This window comes from Vicugna pacos, chromosome 1 (genome assembly GCF_048564905.1).
Source record: "Vicugna pacos chromosome 1, VicPac4, whole genome shotgun sequence".
NCBI classification, from domain to species: Eukaryota; Metazoa; Chordata; class Mammalia; order Artiodactyla; family Camelidae; genus Vicugna; species Vicugna pacos.
The window spans coordinates 62,990,087-63,011,607 of NC_132987.1; the positions used below are offsets into that span (position 1 = coordinate 62,990,087).

Genomic DNA, 21,521 nt, shown 5'->3' on the forward strand with positions numbered 1-21,521 from the left:
AAGGACAGCCCAGGGAGGTGACAAGGCCCCAGGACGGTCTGCCTTTGGGCAGGGACAGGCAGGCCCAGGGCCTGGCCAGGAAGGTGCTTGGTGGATACTGGCAGAATTAAGACAAGGACTCAGACCAGAGGGGTCAGTACAGAAACACCCAGAAGCCCTTAATTGTTCAGCCTCCTGGCCACCCAGTGATCAGCAACCCATTCCAGGTGGCCAACTGCATGTGTGACGAAAACACCTTTGGCCAATTCTGCGAACGCTCCAGTGACCCCTGCGATGTGCAGTGCTTCCAAGGTGTGAAGTGCATTCCTGGGAAGGGCTGTGAGGCCTGCCCTCCGCACCTGACTGGAGATGGACGTCACTGTGCAAGTGAGCTGGGGACAAGGATTGGCAGGAGGTGGTCCTGGGGACAGGTGACATCTCTAGGGCCTGGGACAACCAAGGGCAAACCACTTCTCCCCATTTGCCAGCAAGTCTTTAGAATGTTGAGTACAGGTGGGTATGGTAAGGAGGGAAGGCAGGTAGGTAGGGTGTGAGACTGAAGGAGAAAACATTGTACAGGCAGGCGGGAGAGGCCAGAGCAGCCTTGAGGCACCAGTGTGGGAAACCCAGGACAAAAGACAGAACATGGCCTGGAGAAGAGATGAAACTTCTAACAGCAGCCAGGGAACGAGAAGCAAGCCGGGGTGGGGCCCTCAGACTCCTAAGGGTTCTCGGAGATGCAGGGCCCAGGGTCTCTGCCTCTCCCCAATCAGACGTTTGGAGGGGCTGCCATGGGCATCAGGCAGCAGGGGTGTCTTGTCTTCCCTTTGAGTCCTCCTCCCACCAGCTGTTCCTGGATCTCTGAGTCACCTCGACCTCTGAGCCATTAGGGGCATCACATCACGGTGCGGCCTCTCCTAAGCCCTCTAAAGTGCTCCAATGAAATCTAGAGACCACTGCGTCTTCTGAGCAGAGACCAGAGAAGGTAGAATCACAGCCTTAGAAAGGTGAGAAAGGGGATGCCAGTGAGGAAAGTGGGCATATGGGCCCTTCTCCTGCAAGCCTTCTGGGTCCTTTCCTGATGGAGAGGGTCTGATAAACATCCATTTCCTCAGCAGAGGTGGGAGAATCCCTACCTGGCAGAGGAAAAGGGGTTGCCCGGTGAAGAAACGTCTGGAAAAGGAAGGATAGTTTGGGGTTCAGAGTGGCCCACGAGCAGAACACAGTTCAAGCGGGCTTTGGGGGGATAGAAACCAAGCCTGTCCTGGGAGCAGCTTTCCGCGGGCTGGAGGCTGCCCCCTGCTGCCAAGTGTGGTACTGCTGACCTCTCTGCTCCCTCTGTAGCTCTGGAGAACTCTTTCCCCTGTCAGAACAAGTCCTGCCCTGCAAATTACTGCTATAACTACGGCCACTGCTACATCTCCCAGACTGCGGACTGCCAGCCTGCCTGCATCTGCCCCCAAGCCTTCACCGACACTCGCTGCTTCCTGGCCGGAAACAATTTCACTCCAGCCGCCCGAGGTATGACCAGATGCTCCGCCATCCCCAGTTCTCCGCTGGGGGCCAAGCTAAGTTCCTCAAACTTACAGGACAGAACTCCCAATTTCCCTCAGCTGGTGGTAAGCTGTAGAGCACGGGAGCGAGAAGGGGGCAGCTGTCACAGCAGGAACCACGGGCCTGAGCCGTCTGCTGAGGAAAGACTGAAGGCTACCTCACAGCTCAGTGAGACAAGAGTCGGGGAAGCCCTGGCCGTAGTCTAACACCCACTAGTGTGAGAGTCAATAGACTTGGCCACTTCTCCTGACTCCTCTGGTGATCTACCGTCACTGTAGATTTGGGCGGTCTTCTCGGCTGGCCTCCTTGGGTAAGTCTGGGTAAACTTGTGAGGCGATTACAAATCTGCTTCTCCCATCTCCAGAGCTTCCCATAAGAATCATCCAGCTGTTACTCGCTGAAGACGAAAATGCCTCCTCTGCAGATGTCAATGCCTCGGTCAGTGCTGCGGGCCGGCTCTGGGTGGGGAGGTGGATCTTGGCAGGTTCAGGGCAGGGTCTCATCATGCGTCTAGAGTTAACTGCCAGGGGCTGGAGCCTCCTGCCCCAGGGAAGGCTGGGGGTGAGGAAGGCAGAAAGGCCCAGGACAGAGACCTCCAAAGGGGCTGGAATGACCAACTCACAATAGACAGAGTCCATGGTGTCAACATAGCCTCCCCTTCCAAGCATCCCTTGAGACTTGCACTTTGTTATTATATGGAAGAAACACAGTGGGCATTTCACCTCCAGGAAGCCTTCCCTGACTTCCCTGAAGGAGCTGGGGGCTCCCTCTTCTTGGCTCCCCTCCCTCATCCATTCCCCAATCCCAGGCAAATAGCACAGTAGTTGAGTTTTGAGGCTCTAGAGTCCTACCTGGGTTCAAATTCTGGCACTGCCACTCACTAGAGCAGATATGATAATTAGACAAATTATTTGATGTCTCATCTGTAAAACTAGAAAGAATTATAGGACTTATGTCAATAGGCCGTGTCAAGGTTTAAATGATAATGTACATAAAGCACTTAACGAGGTGCCTGAAACACAATGTATCACAAAATTACCAGAATAATTATTACAGTTGCTCCTACTCCTGCTGCTGCTGCTGCTGCTGCTGCATGGTAAATCTGTTGATGTCTGTCTACCGTGCCAGACTATGGGTCTTTAAGTATGGACTGTTCCTTAGTCACACTGACATCCCCTGCACCTGGCCATCCCCAGGTCTGGCTACCTGTGATTGGTGTTCATTATACATGAGGGGAGAAAATGAGAGAGTGATCAGAGGTAAAGTGGGGATCATTCACTTCCAATTCTCGCCTTGTGATACGAGGTGCGGTGAGAGTACGTAAAGTCCTTCACTCACTAACACATTTCTATCAAGCAGGGACCCACCCCAGTCACCAGGCTAAGCTGGCGTGTAGGGATACAGAAATTCTGGTGGTACTGGGGCTCACATTCAAGGAAGGAAAGAAGAATGAATAAATACACTAAAGTGGGAAGGGTCTCCTTTCTGGACTGAGCCTCACCCCACTTCTACCACCCCCGAATCCCCATCCTCTGTCTTAGGTGGCCTACAGGCTGAGGAACCTGGATGTAAGGACTTTCCTCAGGAACAGAGAAGTGAATCAGATGTAAGTGGGACTGTCCCTACCTGGTCCTCACCTGGCCCCTGGGGCCTCGCCTACACCCCTGACCCCTCAGCCGCTCACTGTGCCCCTCCTACACAGAGATTCTCCAGCAACACTGGCCTCAGGAAGCTCAGTTCACCACTGGAAGATCATCTCGGAGTTCCAGTACCGCCCTGGGGGCCCTGTCATTGACTTCTTGAACACTCAGCTGCTGGACGCAGTGGTGGAGGCCTTCTTACCCCAGGCCCAGTGGAGGAGGAGGAAGAGAAGTGAGGGGCCCAGGAGCAATGTGGTTTTCTGCCCTATCTCCAGAGAAAACGTGCACAGTGTGATGGCTTGTGAGTCACTGTCTTGGGGACAGTTACTGGGGTAGCTAAGGGAGGAGAAGCAGAGGGAGCCTGGCCCAGAGCTTCAGCCCAACCAGCCATGGCTGAAATGTATTCTACAGTGGGCCACAGACAAGAAACAAGTTAATTTACTTTTTTGTTTGTAACTTTTGAGAGAAATTATAAACATTTTACCCACCATCCTTCTAGATTCAACAGCAGGAGCGCAAAATACTGCTCGATGCACCCCTACGTGTACAGTTTCACAGAACAATCACTCCAACTGCCTGACCATCATTCCTAATGGTTTTCTTTCTATAGAATTGTTAATGATTTGGTTTAAAGACCATTGCACTTTATAAACATAAACAAGGACATCCTTGTGCCTTTGCCCTCTGGCTGGAGATATTAAGTTGAAGGCTGGAGACCTGGCCCAGGGATAGAGACATCCTCTCCCTGAAAGAATGTGACCCCGTGCAAAAGCCATCTGAAACCGGGTCTCAACACCCCCATCTGGAAAATGAGATGGGACTTCTGAGGGCTCTTTCAACTCCGAGAGCCCCCAGTTGATGGGAATGAGAGGTTGGCAAGTCTACCAGAGAAGAAAAGGAATGGCCCACCCTATTTTGTGAGTGAGGCAGAGAACAGGGCAGGGACCATGCCACACCCAACGGAAGCTGCTGTGTTCCGTGAGTCCAGGACAAGCAAGAGCTTCTTCTAGAATCCAGACTAAGCCTCCTTCCTCCCAGGCGGCAACAATGTGAAATCCTCCCAACTATTATGTGTATGTGTGGCGGGGAGGAAGGGTTGGGGGTAAGGGAATGACTACCCTAGATATGACTGTGCCTTTTGTTAGACAAAACAAACAATAAAAGCCCCACAACTTTTACTATATAAGTACAATATGTTTATTGTAGAAACTAGGAAACAGAAATTAACAAAAAGAAAAAAAAAATCACCTGTAATCTCAATACCCAGAGACAAATTCATTTAACACATAGTCTTCTGAATTTTCTTTTATGCGTAGGAAATTTCACACATATCAGTATTGTTTTACAATAAAGGGATCAAATCATACCTAATGTTTGATAACTTCCTCAGTACTTAAACAATTATGAACATATTGCCTTGTATATTATATACATATTCCAATTTGATATATCATTTTACAGTTTTAATATAGGGTGTTATGTTTTAAACAGAATATTATACTAACAGTGACCGTTTATTGAGAGCTTACCATGTCAGGCACTGTACTGAATACTCTGCATATATTATCTCACTTAAACTTTACAGCAAGGTAGTTTCCTTTTAAAAATAAGGAAACTGAGGCTGAAAGAGGTAGGAAATTTCCTCCAATTCACACAACTAGTTAGTAGAATTTGAATTTCAGCTCAGGTCTGGCTGACGTCAAAGCATATTCTCTTAACCGATGCATTTTCTATTCCATGGTGCTTACTGGTTGCACAATATTCTTTATTAAACAAAACCACTCCTGTCAAGCTTTGCTGGTATTATAAACCATGCTATTCTGGGCTTCCATGAACATGTGTAGCTTTTGTGCATGTTTCCAATTATTTCTCAGGATAAGTGCCTGGAAATGGAATTCTTGATTGAAAAGATACAGATTTGGTATTAATCAGTTGTGTTCCATTGTTCGCTTGTGTCCTGCCTGACAGTGAATGTGAGCACACTGGAAACTTACTTCCAATGCAACAGCTACAAGGGCTACCACCTGGTCTTCAGCCCCCAGAGCGGCTTCACCTGCGTGTCCCCATGCAGCGAGGGCTACTGTGAGCACGGAGGCCAGTGCCAGCACCTGCCTGATGGACCCCACTGCAGGTGAGTGGGGCTGGGGACAGGAGGTAGAGGGCAGTGCTGGGGAATCCAAGCTGGGCAAAGATACTGCAAGGGGTCCGGAAATGCCGTGGTACCTCCCGGTGTCTGAAAATTAGGATGCTTCCTTTGTAATTAAGAGAAAGGGGATCAGAGAAAAAAGGACAATGGAAAAGAAGACGTGTGAGTGCCTACCCTGTGTAGAGAATAAAGATGCTATATTACCTCTGCAGCTCAAACCAGTTACAGGGTGGATATTATGACCATTTTAAAGATGTGAAAGCTGCAGCTTAGAGATGATAGGGAACCTGCCCGCGGCACCCAGTAAGTTAAGTAGCAGTTAAGGGCTGGATAAATAGCAGTTAAGTAGCAGGATAAGGGCTCCAAAGCCAAACTCTTCCACCAGATTTTGCTTCTTGGGTGGGCAGCCTGCTGTCTCCTTGTGGAAAAGGAACCCCCTGTCCTGTGCCCAGGCCCGGCCCTGCCCCTCCTTAACAGTACCAGTCAGTGAGGTCCCTCTCAAACTGGCGCCCTCTGTTCCCTTGTTCCCTCTGCTCTCTTGATTTATTAGCAGTCTGCGGGGCTCTTGTGAGGGGAGCTCAGGACTGCTAAGAAGAGCAGCGCCACCCGGGCCCTCTTGTGACATCAGCGTCCTCCATCTGCGTCAACGGTTGCCCACTGCAGCGGGGTCCAAGGAGGGGACTGATGGAGCTGGGCACCGGGGCAGGGGAGGGGGGCAAGGGGGCAGCGCTCAGAGATGGGGCTGGGTTTGTGACTGCGCACGCTCTCCTGCGGCCAGCCCCGCCCCTCCTCGCTGTCCAGGTGGAGGTGACCCAGGTGAATTCATCTCCACGCCCGCCTCAGTTGCCCAGTGGCCTTGCTTCAGCCCCCCCTCAGGGCTGACTCCGCCTCTTCCCTAGAGGGGAGCCCAGCCTGTCGTGGAAAACCTCCCTGGCCCTGGAGGCGGGGTGGAGAGGCTAAGCCCCAGCCTCCTCCCCTGCTGACCGCGTCCCCGCTCTCTGTCCCCAGCTGTGTGCCCTTCTCCATCTACACGGCCTGGGGCATGCGCTGTGAGCACCTGAGCGTGAAACTTGACGCCTTCCTCGGGATCCTCTTCGGGTCCCTGGGCGCCCTCTTGCTGCTGGGGCTCGCGGTGTTTGTGGTCCTGCGCTTCTGCGGCTGCAGCGGGACCCGTTACTCCTACCCGCTGAACTGCGAAAGCTGAGGCCTCGCCCGAAAGGAGTAGCTCTGGCCTAGGATACCTCATGAACCACCCCAGCCTCACCTGCACACACTTCCAAGCGCCGTGGTCTGGGAGAGACTGGAAAAAGGAAGATGATTGAAGGCTTTCCCAAGAAAAATGAGTAACGAGAATGAATGATAAAGATGAGATCACATCTTGTCAGCACAGTGGACACAGAGGCTTACAGGAAGAGTCCGTAAAGACCTATTACATAAATGGACAGAGTCTCACACGGACACACCCACAACGAGGACACCGATCTACGGAATGACGTACATGCACACACCAGAGTTAATGGGGTGATGGCTCTAAATTAAAAACCAAAATAAATTTGCACACAAAACTCTAGTTTACTTCTGATTAAAGTCTATTTAAATAAAATCCCTCTGACTTTTTGTGTTTCCAAAGCCATGGATTTCATTCATGATTTTCCTCTGGTGGCTGAAGGGCTTGGCACAGAGGTAGAGGCGCAGAGATGCTTCAGCCCGCAGTTACTCTACATTGGGGAGCTCAGTTGCTCTAGCCCAGACTTGGATCCTGGCTTCAGCCTCCACATCACTTTCTTCCCCTCCCCCCAACACAAGCCAAGGCCTGGCCTCTGGGGAAGATGGTAAAGATACCCAAGTATGGAGTATCCTCAACTTTCTCCCAGGACTCCTCCCTGCCTTGCTGGTCTCTGCACATCAGTTTCAAGGGGATAAATACACGGTGTCTTTTCCTATCTGGTTCCTGTACCCTCTGCCTGCGTTCCCTGGAGGAGGGATTAAATCATTTCAGCTCCCTTCCCAGGAATCACCCCATCATTAGACCTAGGGTACCCAACCCCTGATGCACTGTCTCTGTCCTCTCCTGGGCTCCAGGTGGAGTCTTCTGAGCTGCTCCACCCTGTAGTCCCTCAGTCTCACTCTGCCTGCCACCTGATCAGTTTCTACCTCATCCTTCTCTCCCTTAGCAGGCAGAACGTTACACTTACGTTGTACAGCTCCGGCAACAACTAATCCACACCCTCTGTGTCTAGAGCACCTCATTTCCAACTCTGTGCAGAAACTGGGTAGTTGCCTCTTGGTCCTATATCCCAAGTCCACAAAGAGAGAATCTGATTGGTCCAGCTTATATCAGTTGTCAATTTCTGATCCAATCAACAGTAGCCTGGAAAAGGCAAAACTACGGAGAGAGTAAGAAGCTTCAGTGGAAGTTCCTTGTCAGAAAAGTTCCACCTAATGTCATCTTGGCCTTGCGTTCTTTACCTCCTGAGTTTGTGTTGAGTCACCGGTGACTTTAGACAGGCCACCTTGTTTAGGCCCACACCCACTCTGCTGTTATGAGATATGTGGCATTTCACCCCATATGTACACACTTTTGAATCTTAAATAACTGGAGAATTTTCTCCAGGCACTTCTGGTTCTTGTTAGTTTGGTAACATTACTTCTGCTAACTGGTCATCTCCAGTAATTCTCTCTCTGTCTGTCTCTGTCTCTGTCTCTGTCTCTGTCTCTCTCTCTCTCTCTCTCACACACACACACAGAAGCATAATTACACACTTTAATTCCTAAGTGCTTCTAATTGGTGTATCCCATATTTTACAAAATTTTTGCTTTCAATAATAAAAGTAATCAGTACTGTATATACATGTATATACTTATATATATAGAATTAAGATGAAAATTTCCACTTTATTAGGTATTATCTGTTTGAATAAGTGTAAAGCAAGGAAAGAAAAACTATCCAAAAAAAAAAAAAGAAGAAAAACTATTTAAAAATTGGATTTATATAACAGCGGTGTTACGTAAACTGCTCTCCATTCATGCCTCACTATAGTGCAGTTTAAAAATAATTATATCATTAAATTTATATTGTTACTTCAACATTGAATGCCATTATCTTACCAATCAGAGCCCAGAGCTCATATTTAATGGTCATTTGCTCACGTGGCCCATCACCTAAGTCATGTAGCAAACATTTGAGTGCCTTCCATGTGCAGGGGTCTGTGCTAGGTTCTGGGTTACAGAGACCAAAACTATATGGTGCATATCCTGAAGCATGTATGATTTTAAAAACTTAAACAAACCAATCATGATACAGCATATTAAGTGTTATAACAGAAACATAAAGAGACTAATAAATTAGTTCCTCTTTAGGGAATTTGAGGAAAGGCACCACAAGAAGGTGCTGGATGAACTGAGCTTCTAAGCATAAGTAGGAGTTTTCCTCCCCCTACTAACTTTAATCCATGTGGGAAGAGACATCTTTAATCCCCCCACAGCACACAACACAGTCTTTCTTCTATTGTAGGTGTTGAACAAATATGCCAGCATGAGTGTTTGAATTATTTTTGTCCAACCTACTTATAAAACTCATTCTGCTCCACACTTCTAGAGGAAGAGAGTGAAATGAATACACATACTTCCCTTTTTGGAGCAATATGCAAGTTGTCTTGCTGTTTCCTTCTTTACTTAGCAAATATTTATGTGCCAGGCTCTGTCCAAGACCCTAGGGATCCTGCAATGTGCAAATCCTTTCATTCTAGTTGAGGGAGAGAGATAATAAGTAAGACAAATAAATAAAATATGTATTAGGTTAGGTTGTGATCAGTGTTATGAAGAAAAATCAAAGCAGAAGAGGGTTGTCAGGTAGACCCACTGAGAAGCTGAAGGAGGAGGAAGAGGAGTTAGCCAAGTGAATATCTGGAGGAGAAGCATTCTAAGCAGACTGAGCAATGCATGCAAAGGTCCCAAGGCAGGAGTGTGCATTCAAGGAACAGCAAGGAAGTCAGTGTAGCTTGTGTGTCATGAACAAGTTCAAGAGGCCAGCAGAGAGGTACAGATGGTTTACAGTTTTGTGGGCCATTGTAGGAATGTGGCTTTTTCTCTGAAAGAAATGGGAGGGTTTGGAGCAAAGGAGTGACATAGTCTGCCTTACATTATAAAAAGACTGCTCTGGCTGATGTACTGAACTAGACAGGGGATGGGGGACAAGGGTAGAAACACGGAGGCCTGGTGGGAGGATACTAGTCATCCAGGTGAGAGGTGATGGCAACTTGGACCACGGTGAGAGCAGTGGAGATGGTGAGGAGGGGTCACATTATGGGCGTATTTTGATGACAGTAGAGCCAACAGAATTTCCTCATGAATTAGATATAAAATGAATAGGAAATAGTTCCAAGGATTTGGGCTTAAACAACTGAAGGAAGTAATTGACATTAACTGAGATGAGGAAGATGCAGGTAGTGCAGGTTTAGGGGAAAGGTTAGTACTTTGATTTTGGAAATGTTGAATGTAAGGTATCTATTGGTGGAGATCCACTAGAACCATCCATGCGGAGAGGCTGAACACCTACATTAACAATAGTTGTATGAGATACAACTAGACAACTCTCAACAGCTAAGGGTAGGATGGATTTTAGACATTTTTTTTTCTTTCTCTCCCCCCCATCTCATTTCTTCTCCCCTCCCCTTGGTCCTTTCAGATTTCTCAAAATTTTTAAATCATAAGCAAGTTTTACTTCTACCATAGAAAAAAATTAGCCACTTTTAATTTTAAAAAGTAACATGACAAGAGTTATGAGAAGACGAATAATTAAGTATTGCTTGTGTTGAGAATTTGAAATTCAAGTCAATTCAACAAGCATTCTCTGTGATCTGACTATGGGCCAGGCACTGGGCTAAGTTCAGGTGACATCGATAAAGAGATGTGGTTTCTGCTCTGAAGGAGCTCACAGCTCAAAAGGCTCCAGGGTCAGCCCCAGTTAGTGCTGTAATCAAGGTCCAAACCAGGAACCAGAGGAGCATAAAGGAGGGAGGTAGCAGTGAGGGTGCACTAAATCCCAGTATCATCAAAATGTGTCCCTGGACCACAATGAGTGTAATTTTAATGTAGGATGGAAGCACACAGCAGGTAACAGATAGGTGATCAAGTGACTTTTTACTGAAACACAACACATGTGCCAGGGGAGGTTCCAGGACATCCGTGTAGGGGAAGACCCCCTCCCTACACACATACGTCAGGCATATGTGAGCCAGGGTCCCACTGCCCTGTAAGTAAGGGCAAGGCCTCAGGCCTGCTGATCTACGTGAGAAACTTCCAGGTACATCTCAAGCAGTAACATGGCTCCAGTCCTAGTGGGGCCCGGGCCACAGGCAGCGCTGTCCCTCTTCAGCGCACGGCCATGCCGGGTCACAGCTGATGTTCTTCAGCTCCTCCTGACACGCAGCAGGGAGACACGGATGAGAGGCAAGCACAGTTCACGGTGGAGCTGGTGGGCAAAAGGATCAGGTGGTACTTCCAGCCCCTCTGACCTGTGAATTCACCACAGGCCAAGGACAGGAAGGGACAGAGGACATATAAGGAGGCCAGGGACACCTCCTGAGCATGGGTGAGGTGCTTCATGTCATTTAAATCTCACAGTAACCTCATTTAACAGGGAAGGGAAGTAATATGGAGTAACTTACCGAAGGTCACACTGTTAGGAAGTGGAATCTACACTCAGATCTACCAACCTCCAAAGCTTGTTGTTTGTCTGACCCCTGAGCCCCTCGCCAGTGGCCAGCTCCCAGCAAGAACTGACGCCCAACACCTGCACGGCCTGGTCCCTGCACCTCAGTTCCTGACCTGCTCCTATCTCCCTGGTTTCTTTCTGATCTCCTGAAATAGTTTCCAGTTTGAGGGGCTTGGGTCTGACACATTCCTGGCTAGGATTCAACTAGGATTCACACTTGCTACTTGGATCATCATGCACTGTGGGCATTTGTCATTTATTTGGCTGTCTCACTTCAAAACCCCAAGCCATGTTCAGGGAACTCCCTATTACGGGAGTCCTGATAGGCACCCCCTTCCACTAAGAGAACTTCAAGGGCCCAGACATTCCCTCTTCCCATCATCCCCTGGCAGCAAGATGTGGGCACAAGAGCTAGCCTGAGCTGACTCATTCTAACTTCCCAATGGCTCGCACCATCCCTCAAAGCCCTGATCCCAGAATTCCACACCCCTAGAAGCTTTGTCCAGTGATCTGGGTTTTAGGAGAATTTTCCCAACTTACTGTATAAATATAATCTTGGTCCCCATCTAGAGTTTTTTTTCCCCCTGGCTAGCATGTCTGTTTCCTTTGGGGATTCTCCTTCCCATTCCATATGGTTCTGGTCAGACTGTCAGTTGTGGTGGCTGTTCTAGTCAATGAGATCAGTCCCTCCCTAGTGTGATATGCAGATCTTGGGAGAGGGCAGTGCCTTTTGAATCTACAGCTGTCGCAGCCACCTTTCCTTATATAAGAAGAGACTCAAGAACAAAGAAAGCAGAGCTAAGAGGAGAGAAAGAGGAAATCCTAATGATCAAGTTTGAGCTGCTGGATACAGCCATAACTGAAGCTGGATAGTCACTTCTTAGTTTCTTAGCCAATACCTTTCGTCTGTGTAAGCAATGATGAGTAGGGTGCAGCCACTTGCAACCAAAAGTCCTGCCTATCTGCCCATTAGTATCATTGACCTACTCCCAGGAGCCAGAAGGCCTGATCTTCCTAAGGCCTGAGGAATTTTGGTTGAGAGAAATAATTTTTTTATACTGCAGAGAAGGGGAATTCAGAACTCAGGAAAAACAGGCAAAAGAAACGTCAGGCAGGGATCCTTAGATTTTGCTCCTAATTCTCCATAAGAAACTATACCCTCCCAAGTGTAGCAGTGGCTCTTTTGTATCCTGCAGATCTTCCCTAGAGTCCCGGAGAACCTCCCACTCTGCTCTGCTCCCCAGCACAGATAGTGCCCACTCACCTGCTGCATCAGCCTCTCCACCACTCTGGGGTCAGTGAGGTCTTCCGGGGAGTCTACACTCAGCCTCAGGAGGAGGAAGCCTCCATCCCTACCTGCAAGTTGAAAACAGTAGGAAGACAAAAATATGGGTAAGTCAGTTCAGGAATCAAGATGTGAACTGTGAGGGGTCTGAGGGAGGGTATATCCAGTGGTAGAGCACATGTTTGGCATGCACAAGGTCCTGGGCTCAATTCCCAGTACCCCCATTAAAAAAAAAAAAGATGTGAATTCTGTTACCCAGCTTCTGTCCCCCTTTTGCATACATGGGTTAATGTGTCTGTGTTCACACAGGATTTTACAGCTACTCACCGCAAAGAGAAAGAGGATTTCTTCTCTCCAATAATTGGATGTGTCTTCCCAGCAATAATGAAGGAAATGGCTAAAGACCCAATCCACATTTGGAGAAGTCAAAAGAACGGTGTGAGGAAGGAGAAATGAAAGTGGATCTAGAATGTTCTCAAGGCCTGGAGGCCCTGAATGGGGCTGTCGGGGAAGGGGCCAGCCTGAGAGAATGCTGCAGAGAGGCCGGCTCTCTGAGGAGATGGGCTCGGCTGATTCGTCCAGCTCTAAGCTAGAGGAGGGCTTTCAGTTCAGCCTTCCTGACTTAGCAGCTTGGTAGGCAACTTCTGTCTTTTGTTAAGCCCTGATCTTCCTGCCTTTACCTGCCACCCTGTAGTTGTTTCATCCTATCAGATTACAATTAGAATTGATCCAGCAACTGCACATCTAGAAGTTTATTCTACAGAAAATAACACACGTGAAAAATGTAAGATTTGCTGAAGCACTATTTGTCATAACAAAATACTGGAAAGAACCAAAATGTCCATCCATAAAGGACTGGTTAAGTAAATTATGGTAAAGCAAAATGGAATACTAGAAGCAGATCTGTGTTTATCACACACTCCCCTTGCATAAAAAGGAAGAGGAAAGATACTATCTATATTATATAGATATAGATTTCTTCTTTATGCTTCCATATACATATTTCACGTACAGAAGAGGAGTCACAAGAAAGTGATGCCATCGGTTACATGTGCAAGGAAAACTGGCTACTTGGGGGACAGCATAGAAGAAAGACATTTCACGGTGTATGTACCCTTTTACACTTACTGAATTTTAAATCATGTAAGTATATCATCTAATCAATAAATAATAAAGCATTTAAAAATATATATTAATAAATTGACTTTTTTTTTTAGGAAGTGTCCATGTTTGTTGTTTTTGTGTTTTTAGGTGGTGGGAGGTAATTAGGTTTATTTATTTATTAAAAAAAAGTTTTTAATGGATGTACTGGGGATTGATGCCAGGACCTCGTGTATGCTAAGCACACACTCTACCACTGAGCTATACCCTTCCCCCGATAAATTGAGCTTTTACAAGTAAGAGCACAGTGGGAGACTATGAGTCTTGGAATCAGACTTTCATCTGGAATCTCACTGCTACCTTTTTACCGTCTTTAAATCTGTTTCCTCATCTGTCAGTGGTTTCAAAGGCTTAATTAGAAGAGATAACATGCAAACTCATAGAACACTGCCTGACATCAGAGAGAACGTTCAGCTGGTGCCAATGTTTACTGGTTGTGAAATACTTTTATACCATCTCTGCCTGAAATGCAAGATATTCAGTAAAGCGGTTGTGATTAATATTATTTCACCTACTCAGAAAGACAGGGCAAGGTGAGGACACCGTGGGGATGAGACATGAGGACAGAGTGACTGGAAGTGGAAGTGAAGGCTACAGGCTGACTAAGAGCTGGCCTGACCAAGCAGCCTCTGACAAGGGACTTCTGCCCTGAGAAGTATCTGTTTTCTCAGAGATGTGACTTTAAATTCCCCAACTTTTACCCAATTTATTTATTTAGTTTAAATCACCGTCTATGGCACCAATCCCAACATGCGCATCCAGCGAGCTCCACTTCCAAGAGGTCCCGGCTGCTCAGAGGGCAGCAACTGGGACCAGTTGCCCATATGGTACCTTCTGAGCACCTCTGGCTGAACCAGAGACTTTCAGAGCATGAGAGCTATGTCTTAAATAAAATCTGTGTCCTTGCCTGGTACTCAATAGCTACTCAACAGTTATGCTTGTAGAAGGGCAGAGCTGGAAAGGACCTCATTGCAACCCCCTCCAGGTACTCGTGGAGAAACTGAGGCCCAGAGAGGGAGAGGGATCTGTCATAGGTCACTCAGGTGGTTAAGGGCTGAGACAAGGTCACAAACCATTTCTCCACACTGCCAACACTGAATTCTTCCATCCACCACCTTAGCCCTGCTTGTTTCTGATTTTGGTAAGAAGCACTTAGGAGATTATAAAGAAGCAGCATTAGAGACAGGACTCAGAGTAGGCCCCTCAGTCCTTCCTCTCTCCCTGCTCCTTAAACCTGCAGATATCTTGGAGACTCCAAACCCCAAATCCCCACAGATCACACAAGGGGGAGCCACTTACCTGCAGTGGCATCTGTCCACCTTGTCTGAGCAGTGGTGGGCATGGCTGCTGAGGGCTTCCCCTGAGCTGTGCTGGTTGTCTTCAAAGTCTTCACTGAGGCTGTGGTCTTAGCTAAGGTGATGTTTTTTCCTTGGCTGCTGCTGGCTGTAGTCAGATGGACAGAAGGAAGAGGGCTCTTGCTGATGGGAACAGTCCCACTAAATGTGCTGTCTGTTGTAGAAGGCTCTGAGAGGGTGGAGCTCACGATAGTGGCTACTTCCGAGAGGCTGTAGACTGTGGCTGAGAACCTAGCTGGGGAAGTCACTTTGCCCACTGTTGACCCAGCCCCTGTGGAGATTGTAACTGCTCCTGAGTCCTCCGTGTGGCTTGTTGTCTCAACAGAGAGCACTGAGTTTTCTTTTAAGGGGTTCATGCTGACTGTCACCAAGTTTCCACTGGGGGTGGTGGCTTTGGCTGCTGTTGTTTCAACTTTTGCGGTGCTATCGATGGTGGATGTGACATCAGGTGTGGCTGATGCTGTGGCACTGGCTGCTGACAAGACCTTAGCAGAGGTTGTGGTCCTGGGGAGGTGTGATCTTGCTTCAGTGGAGTCAGGCAAAGCTGACGTCTCAGGAGCAGACAGGGCCTTTCCTCCCGTGGGGCTGTGATCCACATCTGAAGTCCTAGGGACGGGGGCAGTTGTTTCTATATCTAGAACGCTGCAGTTGGTAACCTCGAAGTTGGTGATGTTGTTGGCAGCCAAGGCTTTAGCCAGAGCAGTGATGTCAGGGGACAGGCCTTGGAAGGAGGTGAAGGCTGAAGCTGAGCTGTCAGAAGAGGCACTGCTCTCCGAGGACAGGGCCTCGGCTTCTGCAGAGGTGTGTGCCCATGTCAAGACATTAACCATGACTCTCTTTGCCTCTTCAGAGCTGTCAAAGGTGCAAAGGATGTCAAAGATGGCTTTCAAGAGATGATCGCATGTAACAGTCTCAGCTGCGGTCACTCCACTTCCTGTGGGGCTGCCGCTTGTGGCTGATGTTTCCACAGGAGTAGTGATCACAACTGTAAACTTGGAAAGTGTTCTTTTTATGAGGGCCCTGATCTGTGTTGCAGGAAAAATGGTCTCAGTTTCCCTGGTCTCTGCTTCCGGAATGATGCTGTCTGGGATTAAAGTTCTATCAGAGGTCTTAGTGAGGTCAGTGGTCCAGAAGACTCCTTCAGAGCTTGTCCTGCTCCCCGAAGTCACAGCAGGAACCTCTGTGTGGCCCGATCCACTGGTGCTGGGGCCTGTGTTGGGTAAGACCAACTTTGTGAGCTGTGAGTCCCAGGCACGGCCTTCACACAAGCTCTTGTGTTTATGCCCTGGGCACTGCTGGGATTAGGGTGGGGAGGGGGGATGTTTTACCCTCTTTTTTTCTATATATTCAAGGAAGAAGGAAGCACTGTCAGGAAGCCCAGTCCCACGTGGCAGCCGCGGAACTGGAATCACCCTGACCGATGTCCTCTGATGGCCCACTTGAGGCAAGCAAGCCCCAGAATCTAGTTGATTATTAGCCTGAAGTCATCAGAGCGAATGTGTGAGGCCAGGATCCAGCTTCAAGGGGGAACAACGAAGGTAGAAGTCCAAGTGAGCCAAGACTGTGGAGCAGCCACCATAACTCTTGGAACTTTCTGAAAGAATACTTGTCACTTTTCTATCAATTCTTTTCTCATCCAGAGAATGTTTCCTCACGGAAGTAAAAACCCTTCAAACACAAGAAACACCTGTGCTTTTGTGTTTATTAGCGGTAGCTGGGGAGACTGGGGGAGAGGAAACTCCTAGACAGTGTGGATAGTGGCTGCCACAAAAGAGGGGAGCAGGCAGAGTCCCCGGGGCTCTAGCAAAGGAAAAAGGCAAGCTCCCCACCCCTGCTCAAGCCTCTCCTGAACGGGGGCCTGAGACGACAGGGACGAGACCCCAGAACGACAGAAACGACATACCAGGCATCTTCCACAGGTAACAGAGAGCCTGGTGAGGCAAAACGGCACTTTTAGAGAGATGCCGCTAGTGTTTCTCCATAGGGCAGAACATCTCTGCTTGCTCGGCCAACCGTCTGAGGCTGTGTGACTGGAGGGCCAGCAGGTACTCACTGCCCGGGGTGGGGAGGCTACAGCAGGATCCTTTATGGGCTGACAAGAGTGCCTCTCCTGTCTACCGAGGGGGAAGAGCTCTCTCTGTAAGTGAGCCAAGGTGCCTCTTGAGAAGTGTTGCCATTTTAGCAAATAAAAATACATGATGCCCAGTTAAATTGGAATTTGAATTTCAGATAAACAAGGAATTATTTTAATGACAAATAATTTTTTAGTATGTGTATTTCTCATGTAATATTTGAGACATACTTACAGTTTAAATACTTCATTACTGAAATTCAAATTTAAGTGGAAGGCTTGTCTTTCATCTAGTAACCCGACTCTTGGAAGGAAAAGATCAAAATATAAGCCCCCTTTTTCGGGGTTCTGATGGTGTAGGATGGCCTTTCCTGAAATCTACTGGCTCAAAAGAACCCAAGAACCCAGAGGGAGCTCAGGACCACGAGGTCACTTCTACCCAGGGTGTCAGGACTGGTCCTCAGCTTGTCCTCCTGTGTCTCCTACTGAATGATGAAGGAGCACTGGGCCAGGAGGCAAAAGACTGGGTTCCAGCTCCACATCTATTGCTTACCAACTCTGGAGTCTGATGATTTACTGGTTCAAATCCTGACTCTGTCTCCTACCAGCGAAGCAGCACTAGACATCCCCAAGTTTCCATTTCTTCCCTTTTGAAAGAGGGTCACAATACCTGCTTTGTCAGGTGGTGAGGGCCAGAGAAGGGGAAACAGGAAGCTCCAAAGCCTGCAGGTGGTTATTAAGCATCCCTCTCTGACCATGTCCACTCAAGGAGTCACTTGAGAGCACACACCTACTTTAATACAGCTTGAGTTTCAGGCTGTACCCACAGGCATATTAGGTGGGTCATGGCACCTACACACACAAATCACGCTTTTACGGAAATAGACTTCCTTCTCCCCACTTCAAAGCCCGAGTTACTTCTCTGAGCCTCCACAGTCCCCACAGATGGAGGCAGAGCCTTTCTGTCAGCCCACACAGCCAGAAGCCCAAACTGTGGGTTCTGACCACTGACCCCTCCTGCCACATTTTCTTCCCTTCCTGAGAGCCTGGTGGTGTTATCCTGCTATGAAACCTCATGCTTCCCAAACCCATAGCCCCTTCATCTCCTGCGTTCTCATAGCTAAGTCTCTTACTCATAAGGGATCTTCTCAAACAAAGCGAAGCCCACCTGGCCCTCTACAGCTCTAGAATGTTGCAGCTCTCCTGAGCCACTCCTCAGATCAAACTGGTGTGGAGGAAGCATGTGGGCTTTGGACCTTGAGTTTGAATCCCCTCTCTGCTGCTTGCTCTGCTGCTTATCAACCCTGTGACCCCACCAAGTCTCCTGGCTCCAAGCCTGCATTTCCTCATCTATAAAACGGTACCCCTATTTTATAGGGTAGTGAACATTGCATTAAATTAAATGTTAAGTGTGCAGCACAAGCCTGGCAGAGCATGAGTGCATGCTGGAGGCAGTGTGGTCCAATGGTTGGGGGGGATATGTGTGTGTGTGTGTGTGTGTGTGTGTGTGTGTGTATGTGTGTGTGTGCGCGTGCGTGCGTGTTGAATAAAATCCTGGCTCTGCAGATAAATTACTTAATCTTGGTAAGAAGCCTCGGTCTGCTCACCTTGGGGACAGGGGTGGGGGCGTGGGGAGGGTAAGAATGAAAATTGTATCCATCTCACAGGGTAATTGTGAGGATTAAAAGGACAGTGATGGGAGTATATGGGAAATCTTTGCACTTTACTCTCACTTTTGCTGTGAAGCTAAAATTGCTCTTAAAAAATAAAGCCTTTAAAAAAAAAGATAATGCATGATAATGATGTGTCAGTGTAGTTTCCTTGTTTGTAACACGTGTACCTCCCTAGTGAGGAATGTTAACAGTGGAGGAGGCTGTGGGGGGTGGGCAGAGGGTACACAGGAAATCTCTGTACTCTCTGCTCAGTTTTGCTGTGAACCTAAAACTGCTCTATAAAATTAAGTCTCTTTTTAAAAAAGATAATGCATGTGATAAGTTCAGCACAGTTCCTGTTACAGATCAATGTTCGCTCTCCTCTCTCATAAAAGCCTTGCCTCTCTCAGAATTCACTCTCCGCAAACAGTCTGTTACAGTAACACTTTTCACACAAAAACTGTTTTTTAAAGGAAATCCGTGCTAGAAAATAAACTTGGAGGAGAAAGAATCTCATCAAGCCATATTCTTTGGCTTTAGTCAGATTTTTATCACTAGCCTGCACTTCCCTGCTCCCCCGCACTCTCCCTACTCTAAGTATTCACACCCCTACGGGTGTAAAGACAAACCTACAGCAACTTCACAATGACATCATTTGTATGGACTGCAGGTCATACATGCTTAAGCTGACCCATTGCTACCCGCGTACTCTTTATCAGCCACAGTAATACTCCACATATGGCTTTAGGGTTGATTGTAATTAACCCAAGAGAGCTACCCTCACCCACAAAGGGCTGCAGTACAGTAACTCCCACCCAGAGCCCTGTCCGGAGAGAAGTGCACAGGCCCCCTCTCACCTCCTTACCTGCAGAGCTCCTGGGGGCCCCAGCCCCCAAGTAGAAGAAGAAGAAAAGGGGCAGAGTCAGGCCCCAGAAAGAGCCCATCCTGGCTGGGGCTCCAGCCACCACTGCCCAGCAGATCTGCCACTGCCTCTCACTGCCACCTTTCCTGCTTCCTCATCCCGGGGAGCAGGGGCGGGCCACCTGCCTAGGTGTGACTGGGTAGTTTCCAGGATGCAGCCAAGTGCACATGCTGAGAGCTGGCAGGTTGTGTGACAGAGTTGTCAACAAGCTAACCCTCCTACCCGCCCTTGCCCACTGACTTCTCCTCTCTGAAGTTTGATTTGAAGATATGGTATTTCCATACTGATATTCACCCCCTGGGTCCTGCAGCCAAGGAGGCTGTGGAAGATGGTGTTTTACACACATTTCCCCCTTCCCACAACCTCTCCCCCCTACCCTATCCCCTTGTGCTTGGGGTTTGGGATTTTAGTTAGAGAGATCGGGGTTTTATTCCTAATCTTAGACTTTATTAGCTCTATAATCTAGGGCAAATTAAAGAATTTTCAGAACCTCAACCTCTTGATCTGTAAAATGGGCATAATCCTTACTTCACTGGGCTGTTATGTGAGATCACATGAGATAGTAAGGCTCTAACGTAGTGTCTGCTACATACTCGGTGCTCACTGAGAACATATACATCTCAGGTGTTCAGTAAATGAGTGAGAGCCCTGATGTCCACTCTGATCCTCAAGCAATAGAGAGAAGAAACAGCCCCCTGAGGTCTGGAGGAGACGACTCTCCAGTGTAGGGCAGGACTGATCCTTAACATCCTTCCGTCTTCACATCCTGTGATCCTGCATCCCAGCCAGAGCCAGGACCATGTCCTGGGCCAGATTGGAGGTGCGGGGTGGGGAAGGCTCTGGCTGGAAGAAGGGAAAGGGAAAGGTGATGATCTGAGTCCCAGGGCCTGGGAGAAGGGAAGTGTGAGGGTGACTTGGGGATTTGGCCACAAGGAGTCAATGAGGCTGCAGAATATATTTCCAAATGCTCTACCAAAGAATCTTATCCTCTCAAAGTTCCAAGGCCATAAGCTGTATGGCCACAGCCAGAGACCTGACAAAGTACCTCGGGAATTTCAGGGCAAGAGTTTTGTGATGAAAGCAGCTCTAGAGTGGAGGAAAGCTTGTTGGACCAGCGTCAAGAAATCACAAAATTTCATGGCTGGAATGTACTTTAATGTGGAATCAAAAGGTCTAGTTTCTGTTTCCGGCTTCTTCCTTAATGGTAGCCCAGGAGCTGTGTAATCTTGGAAAAGTTATTTGCCTTCTCTGGGTCCCTGTCAATAAGGCCTCTGAGGTCCTGTTGGTCATGAAGTCTGAGGTCCTACATTTGGTGTGAGACACTGTCTTCTAGAACTTCACACTGTGTTGGGATAAAGGGCTCTGCAGTCTGGAGGGAGAAGAGAGTCATTCCAGGGCATTGAGGAAGGAAGACTGTGTGAGAAGGGGCTGAGGGGGTCCCTCTGGGACACGACCCAGCACTTGGGGTCAGAACTCTTGGACCTCAATTGCAACTACACTGCTAATCTGCAGAGTACTCCTGACAGGCTGAGCCCTTCCACCTCCCATTCAACCTCAGTCCTTCATGTTGTAAAATGGGAGCATGGATTTTTCCCCTTGGGCGTGTTAGGTGGGGAGAGGAGGCCCCAGGGCCACAGCGATGACCTGAATTCTGTTTGACCCCATCTAGTAGTGAGTGACCTGAGAAGACAGAAGAGAAATCCAGAAAGAATGCAGCTCCTTTCTGCCACCTTCTTCCCCTCCTGGTCCACCTGTCTGCCCCACCCCAGCTAAGACAGGGACTTCCTCATTCCAGCAGCCAGGGGCTTAATCTACCAACAGAGGTACTTCAGGTGCCCTTTTCACCACCCCCACCCTCTCCAGCCCCACCCCACCCCCACGGATTTCCCCTCTCCATTTCCTTTTTCTTTTCATCACCTAAGTGATCAACAGCTCAGTTCTAGCCTAGTTGACTGTGATGGTATCTAACCAGGAACCTGTTGGAAGGGAAGCCTGGCTGAATGCTTTCCTGGGTTTTGCTGAACTTTGTCTAGTCCACCT

At 48.3% G+C, this 21,521-nt stretch overlaps 2 protein-coding genes across 2 annotated transcripts in view; one reads left to right on the forward strand and one right to left on the reverse strand.

The window, feature by feature from the left end:
* Positions 1-6,889, forward strand: part of MUC4 (mucin 4, cell surface associated) — a 51,362-nt gene extending 44,473 nt beyond the window's left edge. The window contains exons 36-42 of the mRNA XM_072970780.1: positions 207-366; positions 1,324-1,500; positions 1,898-1,971; positions 3,075-3,139; positions 3,236-3,474; positions 5,142-5,304; positions 6,328-6,889. Of these exons, the coding sequence (XP_072826881.1) occupies positions 207-366; positions 1,324-1,500; positions 1,898-1,971; positions 3,075-3,139; positions 3,236-3,474; positions 5,142-5,304; positions 6,328-6,523 (1,074 nt within the window). The 3' untranslated portion in view covers positions 6,524-6,889. The remainder of the gene's footprint in view (positions 1-206; positions 367-1,323; positions 1,501-1,897; positions 1,972-3,074; positions 3,140-3,235; positions 3,475-5,141; positions 5,305-6,327) is intronic.
* Positions 6,890-10,721: 3,832 nt separating this feature from the next.
* Positions 10,722-19,521, reverse strand: MUC20 (mucin 20, cell surface associated). Its single transcript, XM_015236509.3, has 4 exons — positions 19,425-19,521; positions 14,781-16,046; positions 12,300-12,391; positions 10,722-10,792 (listed from the first exon to the last, which is right to left on the reverse strand). The coding sequence occupies exons 1-4, from the start codon at positions 19,501-19,503 to the stop codon at positions 10,730-10,732; spliced, it is 1,500 nt and encodes a 499-aa protein (XP_015091995.1). The 5' UTR covers positions 19,504-19,521; the 3' UTR covers positions 10,722-10,729.
* Positions 19,522-21,521: the final 2,000 nt, after the last annotated feature.